This window comes from Xiphophorus maculatus, chromosome 16, assembly GCF_002775205.1.
Source record: "Xiphophorus maculatus strain JP 163 A chromosome 16, X_maculatus-5.0-male, whole genome shotgun sequence".
Classification (NCBI taxonomy): domain Eukaryota; kingdom Metazoa; phylum Chordata; class Actinopteri; order Cyprinodontiformes; family Poeciliidae; genus Xiphophorus; species Xiphophorus maculatus.
Window position 1 is genome coordinate 1081286 of NC_036458.1, and position 26003 is coordinate 1107288.

The 26003-nt window shown below is 41.8% G+C and overlaps 1 protein-coding gene across 2 annotated transcripts; it reads right to left on the minus strand.

Moving 5' to 3' along the window:
• Positions 1-1417: 1417 nt before the first annotated feature.
• LOC102221423 (myosin phosphatase Rho-interacting protein-like) lies at positions 1418-25752 on the minus strand. 2 transcript variants are annotated; one of them, XM_023349536.1, is made up of 22 exons: positions 25488-25752; positions 22194-22271; positions 22056-22121; positions 21153-21304; positions 18851-18932; positions 18082-18199; positions 14922-15045; positions 12514-12646; positions 9751-9858; positions 8931-8987; positions 8771-8839; positions 8611-8700; positions 8429-8538; positions 7417-7858; positions 6840-6932; positions 4891-6348; positions 4584-4731; positions 4234-4342; positions 3249-3408; positions 2652-2753; positions 1808-1894; positions 1418-1549 (listed from the first exon to the last, which is right to left on the minus strand). In XM_023349536.1, the coding sequence occupies exons 1-22, from the start codon at positions 25611-25613 to the stop codon at positions 1511-1513; spliced, it is 3951 nt and encodes a 1316-aa protein (XP_023205304.1). In that variant the 5' UTR covers positions 25614-25752; the 3' UTR covers positions 1418-1510. The 2 variants fall into 2 exon arrangements, with proteins under 2 accessions (XP_023205304.1, XP_023205305.1); XM_023349537.1 differs by lacking the exon at positions 1808-1894.
• Between the last annotated feature and the right edge of the window lie 251 nt (positions 25753-26003).

The window sequence follows — 26003 nt, forward strand, 5'->3', positions numbered from 1 at the left end:
ATTATGAAAAGTGGAAAAATCATCCTCCCTCCCTCTTTGCACACAAGTGTCTGCAGTTTGAGGATGAATTTGAAACCTTTTGCTTACAAAAAAATAAATATATTTTAATGCAAATAAATTGCAACATAACCTCTGTTTGTTTTCTTTTGACTAAATAAATCAGAAAGTAATATGTATTTTTAGGACAGATTCAGTCATTTGATTGTTGAATTTCCCAGAGTTTCCAGTGTAAAGGTGGTTTCTGGCAGCATCATGCTGGTTTTAGGTGTGGTTGTGATAACCAAATAAAAAGGGGCGCCATATCTGTGCAGTGAGAGATTGTTTGAGACTTCATGAATGTTTGAGACAAGTAAAAAATGAAAAAAAATGAGACATAAACAGCGGTCAGATTTCGCCCCAGCGCCACATGGTGCGTTTTTAAACTGGACCGCAGCCTGGCGCCCAGGAAACGGCGCCCAGGAAACGGCGCCCGGTGCGAGAGGAGGAAGGAAGACGCTCCAGCTGAGATCTGGAACTTATTTTTCTTTTTGCGGGTTTTTGGTTTTTTCTCATCTCTTTTGGGGCTTTTATCGTTTTGGATTTTTCATTTTGGATTGAAATTGGGGAATATTTTCAGGACGTGGTTTTTTGAGGATATGGGACTCTATCGTGGACAACACTCTGATCAAAATGAAATGAATTTCTGGGACAGTTCTTTTTTTTTAGCTGACATAATCTGAGTGATTTAAATATATCCTTGTATTATTTTTGAGGGATTTTGGTTCCTGCTCTGCTATTTGTCAAAATAACTTGTTTCTTAGTATTATGTTTGTTTTTTTAAATAATTTATTGTTGCTAAAAATCAACAAATTCCATATTAAGTGTTAGGATATTTATTTTCTTATTAAATTAATTTGTGTGACACATTTAATCCCCTCGATGTTCTGCTTTAAACTGAACTTTACAAAATAATCACCCAAACTGAAACATTTACTGAAAAGCCAAATTTATCTCTAAATGTGGCTTCAGCCTGTAAGACATATTTAATAAGAAATGAAAACAGATGTTTTTTTAACTGTAATTATTTTAATTACAGTAAAACAAACAACTTGGAGGCCCAAAACTATATTTTTAAATTAACACAAACAAAAGTGTTTATTGAGTGCATTCAGTAGAAACAATGTTTTAAAGTTATAAAAATACATTAAAGTAAATGAGTTATACTTAAAAAAATAGTTACTTTAAAGAAATGTTTCGCTCATATAAAATATGACACAGAGATGAAGCTCTGTTAATAGGTCGTCCTGGAGGTCAGGCTGAAGGTCGTCCTGAAGGTCAAGCTGAAGGTCGTCCTGGAGGTCAGGCTGAAGGTCGTCCTGGAGGTCAGGCTGAAGGTCGTCCTGGAGGTCAGGCTGAAGGTCGTCCTGGAGGTCAGGCTGAAGGTCGTCCTGGAGGTCAGGCTGAAGGTCGTCCTGGAGGTCAGGCTGAAGGTCGTCCTGGAGGTCAGGCTGCGCCAGCCTCAGGTTCTCCCTCAGCTCCTCAGGTACTTCTGTGCTGCGTTCCTCTGGTCCTGCGTTGAAACAGAAATCCGTTTTTTTTTTTTTTTGTGGGCTCTAGTGTCCCTTATATGAAGTAGGCTGACCGGAAACGGGGAAGGAAAGGGGGGAAGACATGTGGCAAATATCGCCGGGTCCGGGAATCGAACCCACGACGGCCTCGTCGAAGACTCAAGGCCTCCAAACGTGGGTCGCGCTGACCGCTACGCCACCGCAGCACGCCCTGATTGTAGGTTTTTTTAATCAAACTCTGTAGCGTGCAGGACGCCGACCTTCACCGCCGCCTGCAGCTCGTCCTTCAGAGACGCCACTTCCTGTTTCAGACTCTGGACCTCGGCCTCCTGAACTCGCAGCGTGACCTGGACAGGAAGGAGATCCAGATGATTCTGTTTGATCTCAGACCAACACCAGGCAGAACGACCACAGTGACAGGAAAATATATTTTTACAGCGTCTCTGATCAGCACTTTATTAAATCTTACCACAAAATCTCAACTGGATTTAGTTCTGGACTTTGACTAGGCCATTCTGACACATGAATATTCTTTCCTCTAAACCAGGAGCGTCCAAACTTTGTTTCACAGGCCAAGAAAATGAAACTAAAACTAAAATCAAGCAAATAAAGGTGCAAATTTTGTGTTTGTTTTTTATGGGAAATGAATTTTATTTATTGATCCAGAACTAAAAAATGATTTTGTCAGGGTGTGCTGTGGTGGCGCAGGGGTTAAGCACAACCCACATTTAGAGGCCTTAGTCCTCCACATGGCTGTCGCAGGTTCGATTCCCGGCCTGGCGACCTTTGCCGCATGTCTTCCCCCTTCTCTCATTACCCTCTTTCCTGTCAATTCACTGTCAAATAAAGGCCACTAGAGCCAATAACATCTTTAAAAAAAAGATTTTGTACATTTGCTGAATTAAAATGATGATGTCTAGTTTTTAAATTCTTTTGGAGACGATTGAACAAATTCATAACGACAGGATCTGACCTCCCTGACCTTCTGACCCCCTTCAGTTATCCACCACATCAACTCCCTGACTCCCTGACCTCCTGACCCCTGACCCGGCTCACCTCCTGACCCCTGACCCGGCTCACCTCCTGACCCCTGACCCGGCTCACCTCCACCTCGTAGCTGTCCCCGGTCTGGCCGCGCGGCGGCTGCTCCTGCTGGGCCACAGAACACAGTCTGGTGATCTCCGCCGCCAGGTGACGGCTCAGCTCCTGGACACCAGAAAAACATGATTGTATTTAAATTATGAGAAAATAACCATAAGGAATAACCTCCAGAATGGAGCTGCTGTAAAATTCTGATGGAGTTATTAATATCTCGTCATGTTGACTGAAATCATCTCCAAGTTCTGCTGCTGATAATTTGATGCTGATGTTAAATATGAAATATTCCCTTATTAGTAAAACTGATACTAAAGTAGAACTTCACAAGACTTAAATTATTAATCATTTATTATTAAATTATTTCTTTATTCTCGTAATATTATGACTTTTTTCTTGTATTATTGCAATTATTCAGATAATATGACTATTCTCACGTCATTTTAAAAATAATCTCCTAGTCTGGCCCTGACATAATTTTACCAGTAGATTATTTCTCCATCAATCAGAGGTGGAGCTTCTCTGACCTGAAGACGTCCAGTTTTTACCAGAAGGTTCAGGAGTTTTTCATGCTTTTACTTCCAGTGAGCGGCTGAGTCCAGTCACCTGGTTGCGGCTCCGCAGGGCCCGGTTCTCCTGCCGACACTGACCCAAGGCCTTCCTCTCGGCCTCCACAGCCTGGACCAGGTGTCTGTTCTCCAGACACTTGATGGAGAACTGCTGGGACAAAACGTCCAGCTCCAGCTGGAAGGAGGCCAGCTCCTCCCTGGAAACACACACACACACCCATTAACACTCAGGTTCACACACTCCGCCGCAAAATTCAAAAACTTCAAGGCAACTTTTCAAACTTTTCCAGCAACAAAACAGTTTGGAGATAAAACAATACAGATTAACTAAAGAAGACAGTTTTAACTCACCATCAGATGATCATTTATTGCTGTTATTAATAATATCTTCTATATTCCAAGTTAAAATAAAGTTTAACAAAACGTGATGTTTAGAAACACCCTGTCCACCTGACTGGGCCAAGAAAATTACAAACAATCTCTAAAAAAACCTCCTTGACATTTTCTGGCTTTCAGCAAATAGAAATAATTTTAGGTCATTCTAACAGACCTGAACATAAAGGTTTGGTTTGATTTAACTTCAGACACTGAGAACAAAAATCATAGTTCATTTTATTATCTTTATAAATCTTTATTTATCTGCCTTCAACTGTAAATAATGTTTCTCAAATTTAGGCTTTTAATCAAATGTTACATTATAATTTATCACAAAACTGAACCTGAAACCCGAAACACTGGACCTGTTCTTCACGATTACAGGTTTAGGTTTATGAAGAAACAGTTTAAAATCTGCTGAAATACAGCAGCAGTTTATTTTTCCTAAATATTACATGGAATAATACCAGATAATTTCTTAGCTGAAGGATAAAAATCTCTGCGTTTTTCTGATAATTGTGTTTTTTACTGAAAATCCCTCCATCTGTCTTTGGTTAGAAGGAAGGAGGTTGGACGTTTCCCAGGAAGTCATGAGAACGTTTCTGCAGGCGAATGCGACCTGAACCCGACCGACCCGGCTCACCTACCTGTGGATCTCCTCCAGCTGCGAGTTTCTGCTGCAGTTCTCTGATTGGCTCCTCCTCTGGATCTCCGTCTGCAGCTCGGCGCGGTGGGCCTTCTTGATGGCTTCGATCGCTGAACAAACAGGAAGTGGAGGCGGGTCAATTTGGATCGGATTCTGTTGGTCAGACTCCAGTCCAGAGGAACTAAAGTTACCAATGTAACTATGTTTATATGAATCCCAGCCAACAGGCTGCAGGCCTCTGATTGGTCAGCCGATCTCTTGGTGACTCTTGGTGTTACTACTAGAGCAGCACATGCACAAGGGAATATTCAGTGCTGCCCTCTGGTGGTCAGTAGAGACAGCAGAACTCACCGGTCGCAGTAGCAGCGCTCTCCTCCTCCAACAGTCTGTCTCTCTCCACCAGGAGGCACTGCACCTCCTGCTGGTGCAGGCGCTGCAGCTCCTCTACCACCCCCAGATGACAGGTCTCCATGGTGATGAAGGCACGCTCACAGGAGGCCTGCAAAACACACACACACACACACACTCCAGTTCAGTTCAAAATGGTTTCATTGAAATCAGCTGACACAATCCAGTGACTACAGAAACCCAATCAGCTGATGATGTCACAGATTTTACAGGAAGTGAAGGTAAAACATGCAGCAGTGGCGCCCCCTACCTTCAGCTGAGCGACCTCCCGCCGGTGCTGCTCCTGCATTCGCCTCAGCTCCTCCTGCAGCGTCTCCCCTTCGGCTCGGAGGTCAGAGCTTTGCTGCGTCTCCTGCGGCCTCATCAGAGGAGTTTCATTCTGCTCCAGGTGCAGCATTTCCTCTGAGCCTGCTGCTGTTGACCTCTGACCTCCATCAGTCTGGCAGCTGATGCTCACCTGGGCATCCTCTGTGGTCCACGCGTCCTCCGGTCCGGTGTTCAGCTCCTGGATCTCCTCCATGCGGCCGCTGCAGCTGGAACAGACTCTCCTCTGGTATCTGGACCGCAGCCTGCTGAGCCGAACGCAGCAGAATGCGTCCGCCTCTGCAGACGATGCGAGGTGGGAAGAGGAGAGTTTGTCTGCGGCGGATTGCAGGCGGTCGCATGCGGCGCTGCGGCCGGAGGCAGCGAGGCGGTTCAGACACGATATTCTGCTCAGAGTGATGCCTCTCAGCTCATCAGTAAATCTGCGGTTCTCTGAAACTCTTCCCCACACGAAGCTCTCCTCTTCTTCCTCCTCCTCTTCCTCAGGGTGCAGCAGCGCATGGCCGGCCTGCTCCAGCTGCTGCTCCAGCTGCTCTCCTATTGGCTGCTGCAACCGGGCCGGGTCGCTCTTCATCTTGTTCAAGTCAGATTTCCAGAACTCTTCCTCCTCTTCCTCTCTGAGGTCCAAACCGTCGATGACCTCCAGCAGCTGCGCCAACGCCTGCAGCCTCATCCCCGCTCCTGCTGTCACTTCCTGGATGTTTTCTTCAGCAGAAACGGCCTGGTTCTGGTTCTGGTTCTGGTCCGGTTTCTCCTCAGTGACGTCTTCAACTGTTGTTTCCTTCAGCTCCGTGTTTTCCTGCTCTGGTTTCCTGCAGGTCCGTTCCGACTGCTCCAGCTGCAGTTCTGGTCCGTTTGGTTCTGCTGAGTGTTTGAGCCGCAGCAGAACCTCCAGTGAGGCCGACAGCAGCTCCTGGTTCCGGCGGAGCGGCTCGTTGTAGCAGCGGCCCAACTCGGCCCTCAGCCGGTCGATCTCCCGGTCCGCCTCGGTCAGCTGGTCCAGCATCTCCTGGTTGTGCTGGTCCAGAGCTCGGTTCTGGCTGCTGAGCAGCGCCACCTCCTGGGTCAGACTCTTCACTGCAGCGTGGATGTCCGGGTCTCTCCAGTCAGCCTGAGGCGCCCCCTGCTGGCCGCCAGCTGCAGCTGCAGCTAAGACCAAACCGTCTGTTTCTGCTGAATCTCCGACTGGGAGGCGTATCCAGATGCCGGACAGACATGCAGCCGACGAGGAGTTGCTGTGCTGCTGCAGCAGCTCTTTGCGCTGCTGCAGCCGGTCTCTGCGCTGCTGCAGCAGGTCTCTGAACAGCCACCCAGAGTCATTCAGCAGAGTCAAGCTCCAGTCTGCAGGGTGGAAAATCGGGTCGAATGGAACCAGAAGGTCCATCTGGAGAAAATCATGCGAAAGGAAAAACTTCATATCAGCATCGCTGCATTTATTTCATGTTTTTACGTTAATCTGCAGAAAATGTAAAACTTTGATCCAATCTGGATATAAATTATTCACTTCAGTTGAACTTTTCCACATTTATTCACATTAAATGATTCCTTGGATGTTGGCAGAGATCAGCTCTTAAAAACAATACCAGCTTTTCATGTAAAGAATTCATTATGTATTCTTTTTTTAAATAACTTTTTTATCTGGGTAAATCAAAACAAACATGCTAGCATAGCGCTAGCGCCAGCTGGAGAAATGACTTGTGGTTTTTTACAAAATCCTCCAACAGTTAAAATATCGTAGCTTCATAACGTAAATTTTAGCTTCAATCGTGGACTACATAATATTTTTACTCCGAGATGAACTGAGTTCTGTGGTTGCAACTTTACAGACAGCAGCAGGTTTTGGATAAACGTTAGCAAGGCGCTGCGTTCACAGACCTGCTCCGGACAGAATCTGGCGGCTCTGAGGCGATCTTCCAGCTGGAGTCTGCGACGCTCCAAACCCGCCAGCTGGGCCTTCAGGTCATCGACCTCCAACAGGAGAAAGGAAGGAAGAGTCAAACAGCAGGAATGAAATCTGCAGATCCAAACTGTTGTTTCAATCCAGAGGAAAACTGACAGAATCTCACCAACTAGTTCTGACCTGTTCTGTTGAAAACATCTCCTGAAATAAGATGAAACTGACTTAAAAGTAATTTATCAGCAAGAAGTGGGAACTTTTTTAAATTAAATAATTCCTTAATTTTAATGAAAACAAACTAGTTCCACATTTCTCATAACATGGAACAAATAAATGAAATAATCTGCCAGTAGATTTAAAACTTTTTATCAATATTAAGAAATAATTGACTTAAAATAAGCTCCTGCATCTGCCTGAAAAGTTATTTGTTAGTTTTGTTTTATTTCAAGTCTTATAAGACATCTGCATGCAGCATCTGCAGCACCTACAGCACCTGCAGCATCTGCAGCACCTGCAGCACCTACAGCACCTGCAGTGCCGCATCGCGTCCCTCACCAGCGTCCTGCAGTCCTGCAGCAGCATCTCCGTCTCCAGAGTGTCTCTGGACTCGGTGGGCAGTGCCACCGTCCTCTCTGGTCTCAGCGCCGTCCTCTCCACCTGCCTCCAGCACTTTGCGATCCGCTCCTCCATCTTCAGCTGGGACTGGGGGCTCAGAGGTCGCGTGGCGCCGCCCTGCGGCCCGCCCCGCCCCAGAGGGAAGCCCAGCAGGCTCTCGTAGCGCCGCCTCCTCTCCTCCCGCCGCTTGAGCCTCTCCAGGTCGCCCAGCTCCAGGTAGGACGTAACTCCGTCCAGTCGGGCTTTGGCGCCGACCCCGGACTGGTCCGACTCGCTGCTGGAGGCGGGGCCTGAGGGTGTGGGGGCGTGACAGGAGGCGGAGTCCTGCGCCACGTACGGTCCGACCTCAGCTGGGCTGCAGGTGAGGCGGCGGCCAGGTAAGCTGGGAACACAGAGGAGAACCGAACTGAACACCCCAAACAAACAAACACTAAAACATCAGCAGAGACGTGCAGCGTCCGGATGGATCATTGATCATGTCGGGTTCCCCAAAACAAGCAGAACCAGAACCAGAGAGATTCGTTCAGGGGTCGTGAATCTGACCCATTAATTCATTGTTTCCATGTGAAACTGATCTTATCCACTCTAAAGGGTTTTGCTCTGATCTGAACATCCACTCAGAGTGAGTGAGAAAAATATTTAAAAACTAAACAACGCTAAAAGGAAGAAAATATGGATTCTGGACCTCCGGCTCCAGAATCAGAGTCCAATCCTGGATGAGCAGCAGATCAGGGACGGATTTCCAGGATTGTTTTAAAATTTCCTTCCTGCTCATTTTTTAATCTGTGGCTGATATTTGAACAGAAGCTCCAGTCGTTTCCACTGCGTTACGGAGAACCGACTGTTTGGACTTTATGTTTCCTCCTGCCGTTGTTTCTCTGATGAAACTGGATTTTTATCTCTGGATCTGTAACCATCAGAGACGGTCACAGATTAAAGCTCCAGAGCTCACCTGGCCACATCGGGCGCGTCGGCCGGATTGACGTTCTTCATCAGCGCTTGGATCCAGTTCCTGCGTATTCCTGCCGTCATGGCGGACAGCGTGAAGACGGCCTTCTGGGTCTGAAACATCCAGAGGAAACGGTTTCTGCCTGCAGCAGCAGCAGGTGCAGCTGCAGAACCTCAGAGTCTTACGTGGATCTGGAAGCCGTAGTTTCTCTGGACCTGATATTCAGACACACTGTAGAACTTCGACAGGTCGATTTCTCCGTCCGGGTCTGAAGCCTGGAACCAGAACAGAGTTTTAACCTGACATGTCATGAACTGCTGCAGCTTTCTGCTCTGACCAACGAACCTCCTCAGCTGACGAGTCTCTGTAGAACCTCAGGCTGGCCGTCGACAGAACAAACCAATATTTCCTCCACTAGGGGGCAGCACAGACGAGCAAGAAGCTCCATGATGGCAGAAACTTTCACATCAGCATCAATCTGAACATTTCTGTCTGGGTTTTTTACCTCGTCGTCTTCATCCAGCTTCATCATCCAGCCTTTCTTAAAGTTCAGCAGAACTGGCTGTAAAAATTAAAAACTGATTTTAAAGGTGACCTGTCATAAAAAACTGAAGAACGAACAAAACACCGACAGCAAAAACTCCTCAGAGTTTCTGGTTGTTTTTCCGTTTGAAAAATTTAAACATTATTTTTCCATTCCTTCAACAGCTAAAAACAAAGTTTGGAAATTAGCACTTATATCATTTATCATTTATGGTGTGAAGCACTTTGGTTGTGGTAAATGTGATACATAAATAAACTTTGACTTGATTTCTTAACAAAAACAAGAATAAAACCATAAAGAGGCAAAACAAATGAGCAAATAACCAAACAAAAGAGGAAAGTTAGTTTTTAAGACACATTAAAAGGATATTAGACTTTTCTTTGCCCCTCCAGGGGTCTTTTGTGGGCTCTAGTGCCCCTTATATGAAAGTAGGCTGACAGGAAAGGGGGGAAGATATGCGGCAAATATCGGCAGGTCGGGGAATCGAACCCGCGACGGCCGCGTCGAGGACTCAAGGCCTCCAAACGTGGTCACGCTATCCCCTACGCCACCGCAGCACGCCCTATAAGACATTTTTAATAAATTGTGATTAAGGTGAGATGATGGAGAAGGGAACTGGCAGAAATGACCTCGGCTGCAGAGGAAGGAGGAAATGAAGACGTGATGATTAAAGTTTCAGTTTCTGGAGGTTAGAATGATGAATTCATCCAGACCAGCCGCTACAACCAGAGCTAAAATTTCTCCCTCAGAGACACAAACAGTTCTTATGAGCTCAGCTGACCGTCATGGCCGCCACGGCGCCGTCCGCTGTCCGGCGGTCCAGAGACCGGGTTCTGCTCTGAGGCGCGGGAACGCTGAGCAGGCTCCCGTCTCCTGTCGACCGCAGTTTCTGCACAAAGAGGAAACAAGATTCAGCAGATAAAAATCACATTTTCCCTTCAAAACCAGAATATAATGGAGATAAAGAGCGATTTTACAGGAACCGGGTCGTTTTCAGGGTGTTTTAGTAAAAAACCAAAGGAAGAAATGGAGGAAGCAGATTATCCCCAAAGAGAGACAGAACAGAAAGAAATCAGTTTGTTTCAGTTACGCCTTCCAAGAAATTTATAGAAACTTCAGATTAGTCAAAAACAGTTCATTGAATTAATTACAGAATCTGGAATTGATCAATTGAAATTATTTGTATTTTAATCAATCAAGTTTATGTGTAAAGCACATTTCAGCAACAAAGCAGCTACAAGTGCTTTACACATAACTTAATAGAAAAATAGTGACAAAGTAGCTGTAAGGTTTTGAAGGGTTTGGAATCACGACGCAGTAGAAACCAGAACCAGTCAGGAACTGGGACGTTCTAACTAAGTTGGATTATAAGTTACTTTATTAGTTACATTCAGCAGCCATGTTTAAAGTTAACTTCTTTAACTAGTCCGTTTTCTCTAGTCACAGCTCTCGGTGTTTCTTCAAATTTAAAAACTATCTAATATTTTTAAATTACTGTAGATAGTTCGATAGTTTGGAAAACTACTACTATTATTACTATTATTATTATTATTATTATTATTATGAAGACTCTATTCAGATGTTATACATTTATTTAGTAGAAGAGTTCAATTCAAGAATACTTTACTGATCCCAAAGAGAAATGAAATGTTGTTGTAATTCATATTAATTCAAAATGAGTTATTGTAGATGCTGATGGCTGTGGGCAGGAAGGATCTCCTGTAGAGGTCTGTATTACAGCAAAGTTAAAGAAACCTCTGACTGAAGACGCTCTGTTTCTATGAACAGGATGGTGGTCCCTAATATTCCTCATTTTATGAACAATCATTTCCAGTACAAGTTTATAATAAATACTAATTTATATTAGTTCACATAAGAAATGTAAGTACAGATAGAAATTTGTTTGAAAGTTAATATTTTTAATTTTTGTGTCATTTTATTTAATAAATTGTGATCTCTGCATCATCAATCAGCTGGTGACCAATCTGGGATCAATTGCTCGTGCCTGGATTCACCACCAGGGGGCTTTCACCTCCAGAAAGGTTCAAAAATCACTCTGGTTTTTCTGTCTCCTGTTTTCCAGGTGAAGCAGCAGCACAGAGGAAACAAACAACCTCGATATCTTCATCTTTAGCAACACAAACTCTAAATAAAGATGAATTTCCAGATAGAAAACGTGAATTTCTCTCATCCCTCCAAGGTTTCCTGTGGAAAACCAGCAGCAACACAGGAAAGCAACATAAGCAATATAATTAACTTTAATCTGATTACTGTATTGGAAATAATAGCACATTAGATTATTCACTACTGACTCACAGACATCGCCAGGGTGAAAAACTTTTTTATCAAGTTAAAACAACAAAATGTTTCCAGTCTCGTCTCGAAGTTTTATCACTTGTTTAATGATGTAAAGCCTTCAGCCAATCAGAGCAGGAATAAACAAGCCTGACGCTAAGCGAATTAATAACTGCTGATGTAACTCGTCTCGTTTGTTTCCCTTTCTCTCATCCAGACACTAAATAAACTAACAAGCTGCAGCATCCGTCCTGTCATGCATCTAACGGTCATTAGGACAAAGTAAAGGCTTCCCATCCGGCAGACCGGTCCGGCAACATTTACAGAAACACGAGCCGCGTTTAATATACACGGCAACCGGCAGAAACCAGCAACTCGCCTCTATGGCAGCAGAGAGGAGGAGCGGCTAACGCTAGCAGCTTTACAGCAAGGAGCACAGCCAGGCACAGCACCACAAACTCTAGAAAACTCTGGAAAACTCTGGGGAAACTCTGGGGAAACTCTGGAAAACTTTGGGAAAACTCTAGAAAACTCTGGGAAAACTGGAAAACTTTGGGAAAACTCTGGAAAATTCTGGGAAAACTGGAAAACTTTGGGAAAACTCTGGAAAATTCTGGGAAACTGGAAAACTTTGGGAAAACTCTGGAAAATTCTGGGGAACTGGAAAACTTTGGGAAAACTCTGGAAAACTTTGGGGAAACTTTGGGGAAACTGGAAAACTTTGGGGAAACTCTGGGGAAACTCTGGAAAACTTTGGGGAAACTCTGGGGAAACTCTGGAAAACTTTGGGGGGAAAACTCTGGGGAAACTCTGGAAAACTTTGGGAAAACTCTGGGGAAACTGGAAAACTTTGGGGAAACTCTGGGGAAACTGGAAAACTTTGGGGAAACTCTGGGGAAACTCTGGAAAACTTTGGGGAAACTCTGGGGAAACTGGAAAACTTTGGGGAAACTCTGGGGAAACTCTGGAAAACTTTGGGAAAACTCTGGGGAAACTGGAAAACTTTGGGGAAACTCTGGAAAACTTTGGGAAAACTCTGGGAAACACTGGAGAAACTTTGGGGGAAACTCTGGAAAACTCTAGGGAGACTCTGGGGCAGTCAGAGTCTCCCTAGAGACTGGAAAACTCTGGAGAAACTCTATATATAAAATTTAAAAGTTTCCCTCCATCAGTAAAATGTTTGTAAACCAGCATCAGATTATTAACCAGCAGCTCCTCTGATGAGGTCCTGGATGGGTTCAGAGTTTACCTCTCGCCCGGCGGTCCGGTCAATCCCGGCAGTCCGGTCGGTCCTGGAGCCAGCCCCGCATTCGGCTCCTCCGCCTCTCTGCGCTCCGCTCCAGATCTCCGGCCCCAGCTGCTGCTCTGCTGAGCGATCCAGGCTGGAATGAACAGTAAAAAGTATTTTAGGCTGCCGTCACATGGAGCAGCTGAGAAACGATAGATGCTAGCAGAGCTAGCTGTTCCCCCTCCCGATTCACCACCAGGGGGCGCGTCTGAGACAATTTTGTACAGAAAAGCAGACATCAACCAACTTTTTAACCAATAAGAAAATTCACCTGCAATACCGCTGGTCAACCCAAAGAGGGCAGCACTGAGACTGTTTTAGGCCAAATGTTTCAAAATTAAACAAATTTACTCAAAAATGTCACAATTATCACAGAAACATAAAGATAGATTAATGGATTAATAAAGTTGATTTGGGGTTTAGTTCCTCTCTGGTTTGCTTTGGGCCACTGGAGCAGTGGAACATTTATGTTTTAAATTTTACTTTTATTTTCATTCGGTCTCAGTCCAGACCCAAAACATTCTGGTTCTGGTTCTACTGGAGGTTTCTTCCTGTTAAAGACAGTTGTTCCTCTCCACCTTCTTTCCTAAAATGCTGCAAAGTAAAATCCATTTCTTGTTTCTTTAGACGGGGAAGTTTTCACTAATGGAGCCTTTTATGATCTATTGATGTGGAACGGATCACACTGGGTTAAACTGGAATGAACTGGGCCGGTTCTGGTCTTGTAAAGTTCCCTGATTAACTTTAGTTCTGAAAAAAACTAAAAGCAGCGTGACCTTTGACCTGCGAACAGAGGTCAGATTGTTTCTGGTGTTCTGGGTCGTTCTGTTGGTGTTTAGGGGGAGATGTCCAAGCGGAGCTTCGCTCTGACCCTTGAGGTCATGAGAGACAGATTGAATTACAGCAGCGCTCAGGAATCTCTGGCCGGAGGGGATTCTAAGTTTTACTGGGTTGGTTTCCCAAAAAATCAACAAGAACGAGGAGCTCACGCTGCTGGGGGGAACTGGGAGGACTGGGAGAGGATCTGTGGGCTGAGATAGAAACGCAGCAGTTAGATCCGTAATGGAGGGTTGGCTCTTTGATCCGAGCTCAACGTCTGCACATTTTACTTCCTTCTGTCTGCAGAGGCTCTTTAAATGTCCAACAGGAATGAGACCAGCCTGGAGGATAAAACCAGTAACTAGAGGATAAAACCAGTAACTAGAGGATAAAAACCAGTAACTAGAGAATAAAACCAGTAACTAGAGGATAAAAACCAGTAACTAGAGGATAAAACCAGTAACTAGAGGATAAAAACCAGTAACTAGAGGATAAAACCAGTAACTAGAGGATAAAAACCAGTAACTAGAGGATAAAACCAGTAACTAGAGGATAAAACCAGTAACTAGAGGATAAAACCAGTAACTAGAGGATAAAAACCAGTAACTAGAGGATAAAAACCAGTAACTAGAGGATAAAACCAGTAACTAGAGGATAAAACCAGTAACTAGAGGATAAAAACCAGTAACTAGAGGATAAAAACCAGTAACTAGAGGATAAAACCAGTAACTAGAGGATAAAAACCAGTAACTAGAGGATAAAACCAGTAACTAGAGGATAAAAACCAGTAACTAGAGGATAAAAACCAGTAACTAGAGGATAAAACCAGTAACTAGAGGATAAAACCAGTAACTAGAGGATAAAACCAGTAACTAGAGGATAAAACCAGTAACTAGAGGATAAAACCAGTAACTAGAGGATAAAAACCAGTAACTAGAGGATAAAACCAGTAACTAGAGGATAAAAAACCAGTAACTAGAGGATAAAACCAGTAACTAGAGGATAAAAACCAGTAACTAGAGGATAAAACCAGTAACTAGAGGATAAAACCAGTAACTAGAGGATAAAACCAGTAACTAGAGGATAAAACCAGTAACTAGAGGATAAAACCAGTAACTAGAGATAAAACCAGTAACTAGAGGATAAAAACCAGTAACTAGAGGATAAAACCAGTAACTAGAGGATAAAACCAGTAACTAGAGGATAAAACCAGTAACTAGAGGATAAAACCAGTAACTAGAGGATAAAAACCAGTAACTAGAGGATAAAAACCAGTAACTAGAGGATAAAACCAGTAACTAGAGGATAAAAACCAGTAACTAGAGGATAAAACCAGTAACTAGAGGATAAAACCAGTAACTAGAGGATAAAAACCAGTAACTAGAGGATAAAACCAGTAACTAAGGATAAAACCAGTAACTAGATAAAAACCAGTAACTAGAGGATAAAAACCAGTAACTAGAGGATAAAACCAGTAACTAGAGGATAAAAACCAGTAACTAGAGGATAAAACCAGTAACCGGGTTGTGGAAATTGGTTGGATGTCTAACCTTCTGCTCTGGTTCTGGTTCTGGTCGTAACGGCCGGCGGCCAGGCGTCCGGCGCCGCCTGAGGTCACAGGGGTCACAGGGGTCAGGGAGGAGGCGGGGCCCGGCTGGGTCGGCACGCTGTCGCCTGGAAACCAAACCCAGATTATCGTAAAATAAAACTTTCGGTCTGAATCCAGTTCCTCTAATTCATGCACTGCAAAAACACAAAATCTTCCCAGAGAACTTTAGTTCAGTTTATAGAGAAAATATCTCAGTTCACTATAAAAAATAGGAAACTAACTTAATTTCCCATCAAGATATTTTTTATAGTTTTTATGTCCACAATTCTTCAATATTGATGAAAAAGCTCCATTTGACCTTTGACCTGAAGAATAAAACGCTCGTCCCGCCCAGCTCTGGATTAGTGCAGAAGATAAACCCAAGCAGTGCCAACATGAGCGTTGCCATGGCAACAGCGCCACAACCGGTCGACGTTAAATGCTACTGATGAATCGCTGTGTTTAAAGGAGGATCAGGGGCCAACATGGCGGCTAATGACAGTGACATCATCGCTGAGCAGAGGAAGGAGACGGGTCCAGTTGGGAGTAAACAGAACCAGAACCTTAAACTGGTTCTGATGAAATGTCTCTGTGACAGAAAGTGGCACGAATGCTGAAGGAAACAGAGCCAGTGAAGGACTCACTGGTTGTACAGGAATTAAAGGAAGAAATCAAAATGTTTCATTTAATTCTTTCTTTTCTGTTGGAGAATAAAATCTGATTTAAAAATCATTTAAAAGCCTCATAAATCCAGGAAACACGGATGAGTTCTGATTAACCGCCGCAGTAAACTGGTCACCATCATTTACTGTCTAGTTATTTCTAAATGAACTGGATCAGTTTTACTGTCAATCAGCTATGAATTTACACAACTTAAATAAACCAAAGTCAAATTAAAAACATCAATTTAATATTTTTAATATAAAAACTAATATTATTAAATACAAATTCCTTATATAAAATGTAATAATATGTCTTGATATCATGTTTGTCTTGATGGCCTGATAGCTTATTATTTTATACTTTCAGAAAGAAGGAAAGATAACTGCGTCTCAGAGGTCGTGTGAAGGTCAAACTCTGCTGGTTCGGTTCATGTTTTCAGAACCAGAAACGTGTCAAACCGAAATGAGCTGCTGGAGATTTCTGCAGTTTCTCCAGGAAAAAGAAACAAAAAAAGAGATTTTCACAAGAACTGTTGTGGCCAAAACAAACACATTGATAACCAGAATGTTTTTAGATTTTCCATCTCCACTGTTTATGGAAATAAAAGCCAAACATTCCCGTTTTCCTCCAGTTGGTCAAACCGACACTGAGATCCTCTGAAAAAACAGGTAAAAAGTTACTTTTGTCACTAAAACCAACAAACCAATCGATGTAAAACCAGTTCATCAAGCTGCCGACGCCAGAGAGGGAAACAGCAGAAAACACGGAATATTATGATTCAGGTGTAAAATCTAAAATCTGCAGGTTACACCAACATTTCTGCTTCAGGGAATAAAAACACAAACTGTCGTGAACGGTAACCGTGGTAACCATGATAATCACCGATGAAGATAAAGGCCGACTCCAAAATCATTTTATCTTTGTTTCAAAAGAGTAAGCTCCATTTTTCCAGCACCTCTGCTCTCACACAGTGTGACGTCACCTCTGCTGTGAACATGAAGACTGAGGAGTAGAGAGGAAGTACTCTGGATGTGGGAAATAAAAACTGGGAAAGAGAAATCAGACTCGACTAAAATCAACATAAAGCCACAACATTGTGATCAGTTTCGTTTATATCGGTCGAGTCATGATGAGACGTTGAGAATCAGGAGAAAAGGTCGTTTTTTTGTTGTTAAATAAAAATCACTTGGATCTTCTGATACATTTTTATAGTAAAGTTTATTTGTATTATCTGTTTTATTTCATCATTTAGTAATTCCTCTGAAATGTAATTTGTGAATTTTCATTTTCTTTTTGGTAATTATTTTTTTATTTAGAAAGACAGATTTCCATCACATTCGTTAATTACAGCTTTTCCCAGTTAAGATCTTACATTAGTATACAAGCTGAGAATCCAAGTGATTTTGTCCATACTGCCTTTCTGGTATTTTCTTTTACAGACTATTACTAATTTTTGTTGTGAACAATAACAAAAATGAACAGAATTGAACAATAACGGGGAATGCACCATCTCCAGCAATAAAAAAAAACACAATAACATACAAGGGCACATAATTCACCAGAACAATCAAATGAAGTCGGATCTAATTGGTTTTACATACTCAGTCCAATTGGTCCAGATCTTATAAAACTTTCCTTTTTCAACTTGGAGGGAAAATAAATCTTTTCTTACTACCTTTCTTACTGGCTGCCAGTATAGGCAGCAGGTTTTTGTCTTGGTTGGTCCATGTGTCCAACTGTAAGTTGCCCAAATACAACGTTTCACATTTGAATGAAATTTTTACATTGAATATATTTTCAATATGTTTGTGGAACTTTTCCCAATATGGTTTTATTACTTGGCAGTAAAACATGGAAGTGGTTTGGCTCCTTTAGACCCACAGAGTCTCCAGCAGGCGTTGCTTTCATATCGTCTCTGAACGGGTGGAACAAAAAATCGTGCAACGTTTTTCCAACAAAACTCCCGCCATGTGTTTGATCCGGTCCAGACCCACTGCAGCTGACATATTTCTTCCCAGCCTTCTTGTGGGATTATTACCTTCATTTCCTTTTCCCATTTCCTCTTTATGTATTCTGTATTCTCATGTTTAGATAGCTGTACGGCATTATATAACTTAGAGATAATTCTGCTGTCTGATCTGGGTTTAATTAGTGTTAGAAATACCTCCATGAAACTTGAATCACCTCTTTGTGAATTTTCATTTTCATTTTGTTGAAATAAAAATAACTTGGTTCATATACTGCAGGATGCAGAATCTCATAATATCAGAGGAAAATCAGGAGCAGCGAGGTTATGGACACGATGATTTATCTAATTATGTTTCATTATGTTTGATTCTGATTCTCATAAAACTTTCACTCTTTGTGTTGCATTCAGGGACATCAGGGAACTTCTGACCTCTGACTCAAAATGATCATTAAAAGAAATATAATAAAAGTTAGTAAAATATTTCACAAACTTGTTAGTGAGTCGGTTCTTGTTACGGTCCGGACCGGAGGCACATCTGGACGTGCAGGCCCGGCCGCCGACGCAGGATTGCTCCGACCGGCGGCGGCCATGTTTGCTGGGCTGGGGTCCTGATGGTTGTCATGGAAACACAGAACAAGGCGTTACAAACATTAAAACTTCAGAAACTATTACAGAGTTTTTATTTCATGAGGAAGGAGTGAAGGAAGGAACAAATGGACTAAAGGACGGACGGACAGACAGACGGACGGACAGACGGACGGACGGACGGACGGACTGATGGACGGACAGACAGACGGACGGACGGACGGACGGACTGATGGACGGATGTTTTAGAAACGGGGATTAGAGAAAACTTCTGGAAATATTTTCCCAGATATTTTTTGTATTTCAAATCTGAAAAATTTTGATTTTAACCTTAAAAATCATCCAAACCACTTTAGATCACTTTGTGATTAATTAGCATATTGAGCATTTTCATTCAATAAAACACTGAAGATCAAATAAAGATTTTTATTTCATCATTTGTAATAAACACAAAGTGAAGCTGCTGCTTCTTAATGAACCATCATTAAATCCTCTGCAGCTGTAAAGTCTGGAAACCGTAATCACTGAGCACAAACTTCTTTACATTTTCAGATTTGTGGATAAATATTCATGTGTTTCCACGGCAACAGACTCCGGTTTATTCTGAAATAGCGTTTCCTCTGCTGCTGGAGGCTTTTAGGTTCAGCAGATGAGAGTTTGGTTTGTTCTGCTACCTGATTGGCCACAGAGTCAACGCTGCGTTTCTTCTTCTGCTGTTTGTTAGCAGACAGGTACGCAGTGAGCTGCTCGCCCCACCTGGTGAGGACAGAGAGAGAGAGAGAGCCGGTGAGTCTGCATCTGATTGGCTGATATGAGGGGCCGTTTAGGACAAAATTTACGTTTTGTCTCTCACACACTACCAAAAAGTCTCGCATACTCCAAAAAAATAGCCTCGCACACTCCAAAAAATTACGTTTTGTCCCTCACACACTACCAAAAACTCACGCATACTCAAAAAAATAGCCTCGCATACTCAAAAAATTACGTTTTGTCTCTCACACACTACCAAAAACTCACGCATACTCAAAAAAATAGCCACGCACACTCAAAAATTACTCACGCACATTCAAAAAATACTCAAATTGCGTATACACACACTACTAAAATGTCACACACACACACACAAACGTTAACTTTCTCGCTCACATACACTGCTAACAGCTCGCACACACACAGACGTTTATCTCTCACATACACAAGACTAAAGTTGAACACACACACAGTACTAAGACTCGTTTTATGTATGTGTGAGAGCGAGACTTTTTATGTATGTGTGAGAGCGAAACTCTTTATGAATGTGAGAGCCAGACTCTTTTTGAATGTGTGAGAGTTGTCACGGAAGAGGCGGGGCCTAATTTTTGGATCAAACTGCGCATGCGTAGATCCTAAACTATAAGTTTCGATTGTTGACTCACTGTATGTTCTATTACTTAGTATATTTGTGCTTTTAAATATATATAGAACGTTTAACTTTCTTGAAGATTAAATGTGCTATAGAAATAAATGAATCTGATTGATTGATTAAAAACAGGCAAAATTGCTGTAGTACAATCTGTCCACTGGGTGCCAGTATTACAGGAATTATTAACCGGCGCCAACTAGTGCCGAAGAAGAAAGAGTTTGCTATACCGAACATGGCTAACTCTAATTCGAAACGAGAGAGAATTGGTCAGGCAGCTGCCATTTTAAACACCATTCTATCTTCTCCGGAGGCAACCAGCACTTTGACAGGCGCATTAAACGATTCAACGACTGCCCGCAGTGCTACAGTAGATTCAGAACTCTCATCTCTGTTCCGTTCCGGAGCGGTGTTTAAAATGGCAGCTGCCTGACCAATTCTCTCTCGTTTCGAATTAGAGTTAGCCATGTTCGGTATAGCAAACTCTTTCTTCTTCGGCACTAGTTGGCGCCGGTTAATAATTCCTGTAATACTGGCACCCAGTGGACAGATTGTACTACAGCAATTTTGCTCTTTTTAATCAATCAATCAGATTCATTTATTTCTATAGCACATTTAATCTACAAGAAAGTTAAACGTTCTATATATATTTAAAAGCACAAATATACTAAGTAATAGAACATACAGTGAGTCAACAATCGAAACTTATAGTTTAGGATCTACGCATGCGCAGTTTGATCCAAAAATTATGCCCCACCTCTTCCGTGACAACTCTCACACATTCAAAAAGAGTTTCGCTCTCACACATTCAAAAAGAGTTTCGCTCTCACACATTCAAAAAAAGTCTCGCTCTCACACATACATAAAACGAGTCTTAGTACTGTGTGTGTGTTCAACTTTAGTCTTGTGTATGTGAGAGATAAACGTCTGTGTGTGTGCGAGCTGTTAGCAGTGTATGTGAGCGAGAAAGTTAACGTTTGTGTGTATGTGCGCGAGCTGGTAGTAGTGTATGTGAGCGAGAAAGTTAACGTTTGTGAATGTGCGAGCTGTTAGTACAGTGTATGTGAGCGAGCTGATAGTAGTGTATGTGAGCGAGAAAGTTAACGTTTGTGTGTGTGTGTGTGACATTTTAGTAGTGTGTGTATACGCAATTTGAGTATTTTTTGAATGTGCGTGAGTAATTTTTGAGTGTGCGTGGCTATTTTTTTGAGTATGCGTGAGTTTTTGGTAGTGTGTGAGAGACAAAACGTAATTTTTTGAGTATGCGAGGCTATTTTTTTGAGTATGCGAGAGTTTTTGGTAGTGTGTGAGAGACAAAACGTAATTTTTTGAGTATGCGAGGCTATTTTTTTGAGTATGCGTGAGTTTTTGGTAGTGTGTGAGAGACAAAATGTAATTTTTTTGAGTATGCGTGAGTTTTTGGTAGTGTGTGAGGGACAAAACGTAATTTTTTGGAGTGTGCGTGGCTACTTTTTTGGAGTATGCGAGACTTTTTGGTAGTGTGTGAGAGACAAAACGTAAATTTTGTCCTAAACGGCCCCTCATAGGCTGAGAGTGGCGTCCAGTTTCCTGCTGACCCGCTGATGATCTCTCTGCTGTCGCCGCGGATGAAGACTTCCTGCGTCGCCGTGGCGATGCACAGCGCGTTCCTCTGGCCGGTCCAGGGCTCGGCGTCCGTAACGCCGGTACACAGGTTCATGTTGATGGTTCCCTGTGGCAGAGTATTGGGCTGAAAGAGAGAGGGAAAAAACACTCAGTTTAATCCCAGGAACTCCGCAGAACCAGGAATAAAGTTAATAAACCAGGATTAAAGTTAATAAACCAGGAATAAAGTTAATAAACCAGGAATAAAGTTAATAAACCAGGATTAATGTTTATTAACCAGGAATAAAGTTAATAAACCAGGAATAAAGTTAATAAACCAGGATTAATGTTTATTAACCAGGAATAAAGTTAATAAACCAGGATTAAAGTTAATAAACCAGGATTAATGTTTATTAACCAGGAATAAAGTTAATAAACCAGGATTAATGTTTATTAACCAGGAATAAAGTTAATAAACCAGGATTAAAGTTAATAAACCAGGATTAATGTTTATTAACCAGGAATAAAGTTAATAAACCAGGATTAATGTTTATTAACCAGGAATAAAGTTAATAAACCAGGAATAATGTTTATTAACCAGGAATAAAGTTAATAAACCAGGAATAAAGTTAATATACCAGGAATAAAGTTAATAAACCAGGATTAATGTTTATTAACCAGGAATAAAGTTAATAAACCAGGAATAATGTTTATTAACCAGGAATAAAGTTAATAAACCAGGAATAAAGTTAATATACCAGGAATAAAGTTAATAAACCAGGATTAATGTTTATTAACCAGGATTCATGTTTATTAACAGGATAAATGTTCATAATTAGGATTCATCTCCGTAACCCGTCTCAGTTCCGGATCAGAACCGTCTCTGTGCTTCCTACCAGCTCATCCAGAGCGTACGTCATTCTGCCGTGTTCGTACAGGATGAAGAAACGCCGCTGCCATTTCTGGTAACAGAAAACTTTGTTAGGAGCAGAGAGAGAAACGTTATCAAGTCAGAAATCAGAATCACGTCCTACCCTGGACCTCTGGGCGGGATTATCAAAGTCCGTTCCCTCAGGAGCCAAACACAACCAGCCGGCGTAGACGGGCTTCGCCTGGAGGGAGAGAGGGCAGGAGGGACCCATCAGGGTCACCGGTCAGGAGACCAGTAAGAGGACCAGTTCAACACTGGTACAAATTAGTCCAGGAAACATTTTCAAGGAAATCCTGATGTCTTTGACCAGAATTGACTATTGTGTTCATTTTTTTCCAAGTGATACGTAGAAAATTAGCTGAATGTCATCCATGTTATATTTCCATATCTCTATTTGATGTGATTTATTATCAGCATCTGGTTCACAAACAGAAAACAGAATCACTTTAGATTCTTTCTACAGATTACTGCCTTAAAAACAAACTATACCGGATTTATTAAAGACACAACATTCATAGATCTGTGCAGCATTTCATATCCGGAGGCATATCAGAGCGTCTGCAGGTTGAGCAACGCGCTGAAATTACAGGCTGCACAGAAACCTGACGTGAGGTCAAAGGTGATAAGATCCTGGAACAACGCCTGGCGCGCTCCTCTCACCGACCTGCAGGGACAACGCTGCCAGACGGCACAAGGATGATTTCATCAAGACGTAAAAACTATTTTTACAAGTCAGACTGATCAGTGAAACGTCGTAAACAGAACTGGTCTGACAGCAGGAAGCAGGCCGCAAGCAGAACAGCTAACAGAAACTGGCCTTGAAACTAAACTCGTCCTCTTGTATCCTGCTGCTGAATATATACAGACCTCCGAAACTACAAGCACTACAATCTAAAATTGTAGTGCTTGATGTAGCATCTTCAGATCACTTTTGTATTTTTTGGGACAGTTTTCTCCCTGCTCAAAAAGACAGCTATACACAAGTAATTTCAAAATGATGCATTACGGAAACTACTGCAGATCCATTTATTCAGGCTTTTCCTTGTACTGCTATACACTCCTGTACTTCTCTGTGAAGTGATTTTATTTTTAAAATTGAGAAGGTTATTGACACCATTGCTCTTGTTACTACAAAAGTAATCTCTGGGAAACGTAAACCACCTTGGAGAAAGGTGGTTTCTCCAAGGTGAAACCACCTTTCTCCAAGGGTGGTTTAGAAAAGGGAAAAAAGAGAGCAGGAGAGCGGAACGTCGGCGGCGTAAAACTAAACTACAAACCATTTAAATATCTACAAAGATAAACTCAAAATGTTTCATTTTGAGCTGAGAAATGCAAGACAGAGTTTTTTTCAAATGTCATTTCTACCTCTATCAACAACTCTCCTGCTCTGTTCTCGATTGTTGGAACACTGTTTAAATCCACCTTCTTCTGTTAACCGTGAATTTTTCTCCTCTGAGGTTCGTGACAAATTTCCACCTTTTTTATAAATAAAACTGTGAAAATAAGGGAGACAATAAACTCCTATGTGTCTGTTGTTAGGAAACAATTAACTATGTTTTCCCCTAAACAGAACTTACCTATGATGACCCACTTTAACCTGATCACTGAAAAAGATTTGAGTTACACTTTACATCATATGAAATCATCCACCTGCTCCATGACATCATACCCACCAGTTTATTCTCAAAGGTCTCAGAGGTTTTTGCTTCTGATCTTTTACTCATAATTAATAAGTCGCTCTCCTCTGGAGTCTTTCCTCAGGCTCTAAAGACTGTGGTAGTTCTCAAAAAGCATAATCTAGACTCATCAATTCTTAGCAATTATCAAACTTACCTTTTCTGGCTAAAATATTAGAAAAAATAGTTTTTCAGCAGATAAATGGTTTTCTGGCCCTGAACAACTGTTTTGATGTCCATCAGTCAGGTTTCCGTCAGCATCACAGCACTGAAACGGCTCTGGTCAAAATATTCAATGACCTCCGTCTAAAACACTGACCGTAATAAAATGTCAATATTAGTTTTACTTGACTTGATTGCTGCATTCGACACAGTTAATCATGATATTTTATTATCACGATTAGAAAATTGTGTTGGCATTTCTGGCAAAGTACTCAGCTGGATTAAATCCTACCTGTCCAACAGAACCTTTTGTGTCCATAGACAACTTTAAATCCAAACTGAATGAAATTACATATGGAGTTCCCCAAGGCTCCATCCTGGGGCCGCTTCTTTTTAATATGCTTCCATTAATTCAAATTATACAAAATAATAAGATAGAATACCACAATTATGCCGATGACACACAGCTATACATCAGTCTTTCACCAGGAGATTACAGTCAGGTCCAAATACTCACTAAATGTATTGAGCAGATTAATGTCTGGATGCGCCAAAATTTTCTCCAACTAAATAAAAACAAAACTGAAATATTAGTGTTTGGACCAAAAGAGCATAGATTAAAAATAATCAGCCACCTTCAGTCTACTGGATTAAAATGCTATGATGAAGCCAAGAATCTGGGGGTGATCACTGATCCCGATCTAAACTTTAATAACCACATCAAATCTATCATAAAAACATCATAAACTACCATCTAAAAAATATTGCTAAAATTAGACGACTCAAGTCCCCACAAGATTCTGAAAAATTAGTTCATGCCTTTGTTTTTAGTAGACTCGATTACTGCAGTGGTATTTTTACTGGATTATCAAAAACAAGCAATCAGACATCTCCAGCTTCTCCAGAACGCTGCTGCAAAAGTCCTGACTAAAACAAAAAGAGATCAGCATGTCAGTCCAGTTCTAACATCCCTGCACTGGCTGCCTGTTGGGTTGGAAAGTTCCTTCTTCCTTAATAAATAACGTTATTGTAAAAACTCCATTTTTGTATTTACTCGGGATAACTTTAATATTACACTTTGTTTGAGGTTATAAAACAATTATGCGTGATGAAAGAAATATTAACAGAGGAAATCTGTAAGTTAATACTTTTTAACACAACTCAAGGTGAGATCAGACTTAGAAAAAGTGAATTTTTAAGTGGACAAAAACTATCTAAGTGTAATAAAGCTAATTTTATTTCAACATGTTCAAAATTAAACATCCCTCTTTAAGTAAAATATTTTTATATTTTAATAATATTTAATTGATTATTCATAACGAGATAAAAATAGTTGTCATGAAAGGCAAAAATAAGTCAAAATTCATGACTAAAGTCCTACTTCAAATTTTAATATTCTACACATAAATACTCAAGATACGAGCAAATAATCCCAAAATGACAGACATTGTTCCTACGTATTAATAACTTTATGATATTAGGGAGGGAAAAGTTGAGTTTTTTACGCGAACCGGGTCAGATGTAACGGAACATCACCGGTACCAGCGGCAGGAACCTACCTGCTCCAGGTCGCTGTCGTTCAGCGGGTGAACTTCCCGGGACTTGAAGCAGTTCTGACATTTGCTCTTACTGAAGACGTTCGGCTGGAACCGGCGGCAGGATCCCGTCGCCTTGTCGCCGGACATGTCGTCCAGTCAGCGGGTTCCGCTTCAGCGGAGCCGGAGAATCCCGAAAACAAGCCGCCGCCGTCCCGCTTCGCTCCCCGGCGTTGAGTGAAGCGGGTTTCCCTGGCCTGGCATCTGTCACACGGAGCTCTCCTGACGATGGTCGTCACGGTCAATGCGTCTGACGTAGACATGAACCATCCACATCCGGCTGAAACTTAAAAAATAAAAGTCATTTTTCTTTGGGTTTTGGAATTAAAAAATTAAATGATACATTTTTCACTACAAAAAATTTGTGCCGATACACAAAAAAATAATTCTTCTGATTTTTTTTATTTATAACAATTTAATATTTTATTTGATGTTTTTTTTTTAAATTATAAAAATATATAAGTAAATTTCTGTATTGAT